This window comes from Pyrgilauda ruficollis, unplaced genomic scaffold (genome assembly GCF_017590135.1).
Source record: "Pyrgilauda ruficollis isolate IOZ18807 unplaced genomic scaffold, ASM1759013v1 scaffold273, whole genome shotgun sequence".
NCBI classification, from domain to species: domain Eukaryota; kingdom Metazoa; phylum Chordata; class Aves; order Passeriformes; family Passeridae; genus Pyrgilauda; species Pyrgilauda ruficollis.
In genome coordinates this window covers 851-9553 of record NW_024524078.1, presented here as the reverse complement: position 1 = coordinate 9553, position 8703 = coordinate 851, and the positions used below count along the sequence as shown (strand labels likewise).

The 8703-nt window shown below is 62.3% G+C and overlaps 1 protein-coding gene across 3 annotated transcripts; it reads right to left on the bottom strand.

Annotated features, from left to right (window-relative positions):
- Nucleotides 1-1099: 1099 nt before the first annotated feature.
- On the bottom strand, nt 1100-4451 carry DOK2 (docking protein 2). Of its 3 annotated transcripts, XM_041471696.1 has the most exons (3): nt 4144-4451; nt 3422-3603; nt 1100-3353 (listed from the first exon to the last, which is right to left on the bottom strand). In XM_041471696.1, the coding sequence occupies exons 1-3, from the start codon at nt 4307-4309 to the stop codon at nt 2514-2516; spliced, it is 1188 nt and encodes a 395-aa protein (XP_041327630.1). In that variant the 5' UTR covers nt 4310-4451; the 3' UTR covers nt 1100-2513. The 3 variants fall into 3 exon arrangements, with proteins under 3 accessions (XP_041327630.1, XP_041327631.1, XP_041327629.1); XM_041471697.1 differs by lacking the exon at nt 3422-3603; XM_041471695.1 differs by lacking the exon at nt 4144-4451 and having other exon boundaries at nt 3422-4125.
- Nucleotides 4452-8703: the final 4252 nt, after the last annotated feature.

Below are 8703 nucleotides of genomic sequence, written 5' to 3'. Positions count from 1 at the left end.
CCATCAGGACAATAACTCCCAAATCAGATTAAATCTCTCCATTTGTCTGGAGCTTTGGGCTTTAAGCTCTTCCCTCCCCCTTTTCCATTGATTTTTTTCCCCAGCCCAGCCCCTTGCTGAGCCTTTCCAAGGGTTTTTCCAGTTGGAATTCTCCAGGCCAGGTGCCATCTTCCACTCTAAACCCCACCCAGGTGGGTGGGACAGGCAGGGGATGAGATTCCAGCACCAGAATTCCCAAAATTTCTCCCAGTCCCTGCGAAAACTTGATCGGTGCCATTCCAAACAGTCCCTGGCTGCCCGCTGCAAATCCCACAGGACTGGGAAGTTTGGGAATTTTTTCCATGTTTTTACAGCACCATTTCCAGAGATCCCTCATTCCCTGGCTTCCCACAGGATTGGGAAGTTTGGGAATTGTTTCCATGTTCTTACAGCTCCATTCGCAGCTATCCTGCATTCCCTGGCTTCCCACAGAATGGGGAAGTTAACTCCAGGACTGGGAATTTTGGGAAGTGTTTCCCCATTTTTACAGCCCCATTCCCAGCTATCCTGCATTCCCTGGCTTCCCACAGGATTGGGAAGCAAAGTCTGGGCAGAGTTTCCATTCCTTCGGTTAAGGAAGGAAAACTGGAAGGAGCAGGGATGGAGCGGGAGGAGGGAGGGTTGTGTTAACACCAATTAATAATGAATAACCCGCTAATGAGCGTTAATTAATTAATAATAACATGTGCTCGAGCAATCGATTCCCGATGAATGGCCCTGAGCTGCCAGGAGTTCCCAGCTAGGGAATTCTCCTGGATTTCCCCGGCTCTGGAGATGGGAACCAGCCTGGCATGGACAGGGATGATCCCATTTTTCCAGCTCAGGAATTCTGGATTTCCCTGGCTCTGGAGATGGGAACCAGCCAGGCATCATGGGAATGATCCCATTTTTCCATAGGAATGGGGCTGGAAAATGATGGGAAGCATCTCCCCCTCCTCAGTGCATCCTAAACCCTTCCAGCTCTGCCTCACTCCATGATTTTCCTTAATCCCATGTGGAAAACCCTGCTGGAGACTTTTCCCTTTATTTTGGAGCACTTTTAGGTGTTTTTCCCTGTGTGATCCCACCTGGAGCAGGATCCCACCTGGAGCAGGATCCCACCTGTGCATCCCATTGCCCCCAACCCCACCCGGGATGCAGCGATGGCGCCGGAGCTTTAATCAGCATCTCTTATCAAAACCACTTAATTTGCCTCATTAAAACCCTCCCGTTGGATTCGCGGGATCCAGGAAATGAACTGCAGCACCTGAGTGTCGCCTTTGATTGAGAGAGGTTATAAATAATTCATGGAATGGCCCCGCTTCCCATGGAAAAGCTGATGGGATGCTGAGGAACTGGGATCCCGAGGTTGCTCTGGGGTGGGGATGGGGCTGGGGGGTCCGAGGGGGTCCTGGGCACTGAGGGGTCCAGGGAAATCCCATGGGAATTGGGGTGGGTCTGCTTGAGGGGCTGGATGTCCCCCAGGAAAGGCTGGAGGGGGTTGGGAAGAGGAGGAGGAGGAAGATGAGGAGGGAAAGGGAAAGGGAAAGGAAATCAAGGAAGATGACCCTATGGCTGTGTACTGGTTTGTAGTGGGAGGATTTGAGCCAGCTGTGAAAATCTCCATGAAAATAAAGCCCAGTTCTCCATCTGGAATTCAGAGGGGCTGGAAAGGGCGTTTATAAAGAGAATTAAAAACCAAAGTGAGGATGAAACAGCCGGAATTTGGGGGTTTGCTGAGCAAGGCGGGGAGGGACCTTTGGGCAGGGAAGGATCCGGCACTGCTGTGGCACTGGAACATCCTGGGAGCACTGGGGGCTCTGTGTGGGCACGGGAGGGCTCAGGGGTGGGATCTGAATCCCTGGGAATGTGCATTGTCCATCCCATGGGGTGGGATCTGCATCCCTGGGGGATTCGGGATGTCCATCCCTGGGGATTTGGGATGTCCGTCCTGTGGAATTCGGGATGTCCATCCCTGGGGGATTCGGGATGTCCATCCCTGGGGGATTCGGGATGTCCATCCCTGGGGATTCGGGATGTCCATCCTGTGGGATTCGGGATGTCCATCCTGTGGGATTTGGGATGTCCATCCAGAGGAATTTGGGATGTCCATCCCTGAAGAAGCACACCCAGCTGAGCGCCCCAGGCCATTCCCGCTCCAGCCGCCCTGGAAGTGCATCCCGGGGGATGAGTGGGGCGGAGCCGCTGCTCGAGCGGGCTTTGGGGTCCCGGGGCTGCGGCCGCGGGGATCCCGCTGCCCGGGCACCGCCGCTCCTATGGGCTCGCACTGCCCTCCAGTGGGCGCATCCAGCGCTTCCAGCTGTCCCCTGCCACCTCCCGGCTGTCCCCTGCCACCCCCGGCTGTCCCCTGCCACCCCCCAGCTGTGCCCCCTCCCCAGCCCCGGGTGCGCTGAGCTCTGGGGGTCTCAGCTGGGGTGGGGTAAAGTCCTGCTGGGGGATTTGGGGCGTCCCCTGCTCCTCTCCCCCGCTGCCGCTCACTGCAGGTTCCTCTTCTTGGCCACCTTGAGGGCCACGTTGTCGTAGTCGCAGTCGCCCAGCCACTCCTTGCCCTGCAGCAGGAAGGGCCTCTTGGGGACGGCGTAGTCGTCGCGCTGGGCGTTGTAGGGACACCCGAGCCCGGGGGGCTCCTCGGGGGCCGCCTGCAGCCTCCAGGCCTCCCCCTTCACCTCCTCGGGCTCGTCGTACAGCGAGAGGCCCGAGAGACCCTCGGGCTCGTCGTAGATGTGCTCGGGTTTGGGGGCCGTGGGGCGGCCGGGGGGCTGCTGAGCAACCCCTGCATCCCTGGGGACACTCGGCGGCTCGGGGAACCCCTCCTGGGGACAGCCCAGGCCACCGAACTGGCGCACCAGGAAGGACTTGGCGATGGTGTCGAAGGGGACGGCGTACTCGGACTCCACCCTGGCACCGTCCGGCCTCCGGCCCTTGTCGGGCGGCGCGGCCGCATTCCCGCGGCGCAGGGAGTCGTGGGGCTCGGCGTAGGGACAATCCGCACCCCGTGACAGCTGGAACGGCCCCGAGGCCTCCCCAGCCCCGGGGGGCATCACCGGCCTGCCCTTGGCCCCTTTCCCCTCCCCTTTGAGGGGGCACTTGGGCTCCTCGTGGCCCTGTGCCCGGCCGGGCGTCCTGGCGTGCTCAAGCGGCCGCGGGGCTTCGTCCGCGGGGCCCCCCCGGCACGGCTCCTCGGCGCCGCGGCCCCGCTGGACCTCGATGGCCGCCTCGATGGCCTGGAAGATCTCGTTGCCCTGCCTGGTGTCGAACTCGAAGTTGCCCTCTCCAGACGCACAGCGCCGGCCGGCCTCGAAGGAGAAGGTCACCTGCGGAGGGCAGGGGTCAGTGCCAGGTCCCAGTCGCGTCCGGCCCGGCCTCGCCGCTGCGCACTGACCTTGTCGCGGCCGAAGCGGCGCAGGAAGCGGTAGGGCCAGCTGGCCAGCAGCTCCTGGCTCTGAGGGTGCCACAGCTCCAGCGCCTCCTTGCCCGCCCGCAGGATGCAGCGGCCCCGGAGCCGGCAGCGCTGTGATGATGGTGTCACCCTCACTGTCACCTCAAACGCCTGCTCCAGGCCAGCTGGGGATGGACACAGCATTGGACACAGGTCCCACACCGCAGAGGGGCTGTGAGTGACCCCCCCCAGGCCAGAGCCCGGGACACAGCTGGTGCTGGACATGTGTCCCACCCTGCAGTGTGACCCCCAAGCCAAGACAGATGGGTCCAGACCAGCTGGGGTGGACATGGTGGACACTGGACACATGTCCCACCCCACAGAGGGGCTGTGAGTGACCCCCAAGCCAGAACAGCCTGCTCCAGGTCAGCTGGGATGGACATGGTGGACACTGGACACATGTCCCACCCTACAGAGGGGCTGTGAGTGACCCCCAAGCCAGGACAGCCTGCTCCAGCCAGCTGGGGTGGACACAGCATTGGGCACATGTCCCACCCTGCAGAAGGGCCGTGGATGACCCCTCCAGCCAGGCCAGCAGTGTCCGGCCGATAAGAGCAGGACAGGATGACCACTGCTGATAGCGCAGCTGAGCCGGCCCCACAAACAGGAAGAGGCTTTTGGGGAGGAGATTTCCCCACCCCGCACAGCCCCAGCCCTGCTCCCACCTTTGCCCCGCGAGCTGTACAGGGAATTTTCCTCCATGGAGAACTCGCCCTCGGTGCCCTCCTTGGCCGCTCCTGGCTCCTCCCGGCTCCTCTGCCCCGGGGGAAGAGTAGCAGGTGAGGGCTGCCATCCATCCCAGTGGATCCCATCCATCCCTGTGCATCCCATCCATTCTAGCAGATCCCATCCATCCCAGTGGATCCCATCTATCCCAGCAGATCACATCCAGCCTGGCGGATCCCATCCACCCCAGTGGATCCCATCCATCTCAGTGGATCCTATCTGTCCCGGTGGATCCCATCCATCTCAGTGGATCCTATCTGTCCCGGTGGATCCCATCCATCCCGGTGGATCCCATCCATCCCAGGAGATCCCACCCATCCCAGGGGATCCCACCCATCTCGGTGGATCCCATCCAACCTGGTGGATCCCATCCAACTCAGTGGATCCCACCTAACTCAGTGGATCCCATCCATTCCTGGTGCATCCCACATATCCCAGCAGATTCCATCCACCCCAGTGGATCCCATCCATCCCGGTGCGTCCCTTCCAGTCTGGCAGATCCCAGTGCATCTCATTCATCCTGGTAGATCCCAGCCATCCAAGCGGATCCCATCCAACTCAGTAGATCCCATCCATCCCACTGGATCCCATCCATCCTAGCAGATCCCATCCAACTCAGTGCATCCCATCCATCCCAGTGGGTCCCACCCACCCCAGTGCATCCCATCCATCCTGGTGGATCCCACCCACCCCGGTGGATCCCACCTTTCCCAGCCGCTATCCAGGCGCATACCGGGAATGCCAGCTCGCACAGCTGCTGGATCCATTCGGCCGCCTCGGCGCCATCGGCAGCCAGCAGGAAGCGCCGCTCTGTGGTCTCCAGCAGGAAGGGGACGGTGTCCTTGGGACAGGTGGCATCGCCACCCACCTCGGCCACGTGGACACAGTCGCTGAGCCGGACCAGGCGCCGGCTGCCCTCGGCCTTGCGCGGCCGCTCGGGGCCCTCCAGCAGCTCCAGGCGCGCCGTGGAGCAGGAGCTCTCCCGGTACAGCACGGCCCAGAACTTCTTCCACTTCTGCCGGGGGGACAACCAGGGCGTCTGCCTTCCCAAAAGGGTTCTACCTTCCCTGGGGTTTTTACCTTCCCAGGGCTTTTAACTTTCCTGAGGTTTTTACCTTCCCATGAGTTTTTACCTTCCCAGGAATTTTTACCCTCCCAGGGTTTTTTACCTTCCATGGGGTTTTTACCTCTCCAGGAATTTTTACCTTCCCTGCGGTTTTTACCTTCCAGGAGGGTTTTTACCTTCTCAGGGGTTTTTACCTCTCCAGGAATTTTTACCTTCCAGGAGTTCTTACCTTCCCAGGAGTTTTTATCCCCTTGGGATCATGCTTAGGATCACCTAAAGCAGGACAGGGGTGCAAAGCCCTGCAGGGTCTGGCTGAAGGTGGGGGTCACATAAATTGGGATTTAAATCACCCCTGACATGCAGCAAGGCCTTTCCCCCCCCAGCCTCACCCACCCCATTCCCCCACAAGCCGTGAACAACTTCCAGCTCCTTCTTCCTCCCATTTTCCCTAAAAACCCCACATTTTCATCTCTCTGGCTCTGCCCCAAAAGCAGCAGCAGTTCCGGGCTTGGGGAGCGTGGGAGGCCCCAGGGCAGAGGGGAAGTGGGGGCAGGGAAAGTAGCCCCAAAACTAGCACATCCCTCCCAGAGGCTCCGGGGCCTGCAGCTCCCTTTTCCTGGGATGAGGTTTTGGGATCCCTGCCCTTGGATCCTTTTGGGATCGCTTGTGGATCCGCTGGGGATGGGATCTGTGGGGAGGAAGAGAAGGGAGAAGGGCAGGAGGGGCCCCTCAGCTCCTTCCCTCAGCTCCTTCCCTCAGCTCCTTCCCCCTCGCAGCCATTGCCCAACCTCAGCCTTTATCGGCAGCGGAAGCCACGCAGCTTTGGGGCCTGCAGCCGTCACTGTCCCCAAATGCAGCTTTGGGACCTACAGCCATCACTGTCCCCAAACACAGCTTTGGGACCTGCAACCATCACTGTCCCCAAACACGGCTTTGGGGCCTGCTGCCGTCACTGTCCCCAAACGCAGCTTTGGGGCCTGAAGCCGTCACTGTCCCCAGTGTGGCTTTGGGGCTTGCAGCCGCCACTGTCCCCAGTGTGGCTTTGGGGCCTGCAGCTGTCACTGTCCCCAAATGCAGCTTTGGGGCCTGCAGCCGTCACTGTCCCCAGTGTGGCTTTGGGGCCTGCAGCCATCACTGTCCCCAGTGTGGCTTTGGGGCCTGCAGCTGTCACTGTCCCCAAATGCAGCTTTGGTCCCGAGTGTCCTGAGTGTCCGGTGTGTCTGGAGTTTCCTGAATGTCCGGAGTGTCCAGAGAGTCCCAAGTGTCCGCAGTGTCCGCAGTGTGCTGAGTGTCCCCAAGTCTCTGGAGTGTCCCGAGTGTCCTGAGTGTCCGGTGTGTCTGGAGTTTCCTGAATGTCCGGAGTGTCCAGAGAGTCCCAAGTGTCCGCAGTGTCCGCAGTGTGCTGAGTGTCCCCAAGTCTCTGGAGTGTCCCGAGTGTCCTGAGTGTCCGGTGTGTCTGGAGTTTCCTGAATGTCCGGAGTGTCCAGAGAGTCCCAAGTGTCCGCAGTGTCCGCAGTGTGCTGAGTGTCCCCAAGTCTCTGGAGTGTCCCGAGTGTCCTGAGTGTCCGGTGTGTCCGCAGTGTCCGGCGTGTCTGAAGTTTCCTGAGTGTCCGAAGTGTCCAGAGAGTCCCAAGTGTCCGCAGTGTCCGCAGTGTGCTGAGTGTCCCCAAGTCTCTGGAGTGTCCCGAGTGTCCTGAGTGTCCGGTGTGTCTGGAGTTTCCTGAATGTCCGGAGTGTCCAGAGAGTCCCAAGTGTCCGCAGTGTCCGCAGTGTGCTGAGTGTCCCCAAGTCTCTGGAGTGTCCCGAGTGTCCTGAGTGTCCGGTGTGTCCGCAGTGTCCGGCGTGTCTGAAGTTTCCTGAGTGTCCGAAGTGTCCAGAGAGTCCCAAGTGTCCGCAGTGTCCGCAGTGTGCTGAGTGTCCCCAAGTGTCCCAAGTGTCTGGAGTGCCCGCTGTGTCCTGAGTGCCCACAGTGCCCGCAGTGTCCCGGGGGTCCCGGGGTCCCAGGGCCGTGTCCCCCCGCGGTGTCACCGGGGCGGGCTCAGCCCGTGCCGCGCTCAGCCGGGCTCTGCCGCTTCCTGCGCACTGCGACTTCCTGTGGGTCCCCACGGGGACACGTGGGTGGCGCTGGGGACACGGGGTGTGGCACAACAGACACGTGGGTGTGACACTGGGGACACGGGGTGTGGCACAGCCGGACATCTGGGTGGGCATGGCGGACAGGTGGGCATGGCGCTGTCGGTGTGGCACTGCCAGACATCTGGGTGTGGCACCGGGGACACATGGGTGTGGCACGGTGGGTGTGGCACTGGGGACACATGGGTGTGGCACTGTGGGTGTGGCACTGGCGACACATGGGTGTGGCACTGTGGGTGTGGCACTGGGGACACGTGGGTGTGGCACTGGGGACACATGGGTGTGGCACGGTGGGTGTGGCACTGGGGACACAAGGGTGTGGCACTGGGGACACATCCCTGTGCCACCCTGTGGTGCTGATGTGCACTGGGCACAGGTGGAGGACACTGAGCACTGGGCAGCACACTGGGGGCACTGGGAGCACTGGGCGCAGGGGGCTGGGTGTGGCACTGGGGACACAAGGGTGTGGCACTGGGGACACATCCCTGTGCCACCCTGTGGTGCTGATGTGCACTGGGCACAGGTGGAGGACACTGAGCACTGGGCAGCACACTGGGGGCACTGGGAGCACTGGGCGCAGGGTGGTGGCAGCAGGGCACTGCTGGCACTGGTGGCACTGGTCATACTGGGGGCACTGGTCATACTGGTGTGTTAGGTCACACTGGTGACACCGGTGGCACTGGTTATACTGGCATCAGTGTTCACACTGGAGACATCGGAGGCACCAGTGGCACTGGGCGTGCTGGTGCCAGTGCTCACAGTGCTGTCCCCGCTGTCCCCGCGCTGTCCCCGCTGTTCCCGGGGTGCGCGGTCCCTTTAAGGCCGTGTCAACAAACCCGGCTCGCGCCCCTCCCTCCTCCCCCCGTGCCGCGCCTCCGCCGTGACGTCAGACGCAGAGCGCCGCGCGCGCACGGTGGGCGCGGCCATGCCGCTGTGGGCGTGTCCCGCCGCCGCGCGCAGGCCCCGCACGAGCACGGGGGCGTGGTCTCACCGAGATGGGCGCGGCCTAACCCGGCGGGCGCGCAGGAAGGGCGCGGCTTCCGCCTTGTGGGCGCGGTTTACCCCGCGGTGGGCGTGTCCCCCTCGGCGCGCGCAGGCGCGGGAGGGGCGGGGTCTCGGCGCGGCGCATGCGCGGTGCGGGCGGCGGCGCGGGGGGACGCGGTGGCGCCGGGCCCGGCGCAGGCGGGGGCGGAGGCGCGAGCGGAGCATGAATGGGGCAAGATGGCGGATCATGTGCAGGTGAGCTCCGGCCGCAGCGCGGGGCTCGCCCGGGCCCGCCCGCCGCCCTCCCGGCACCCCC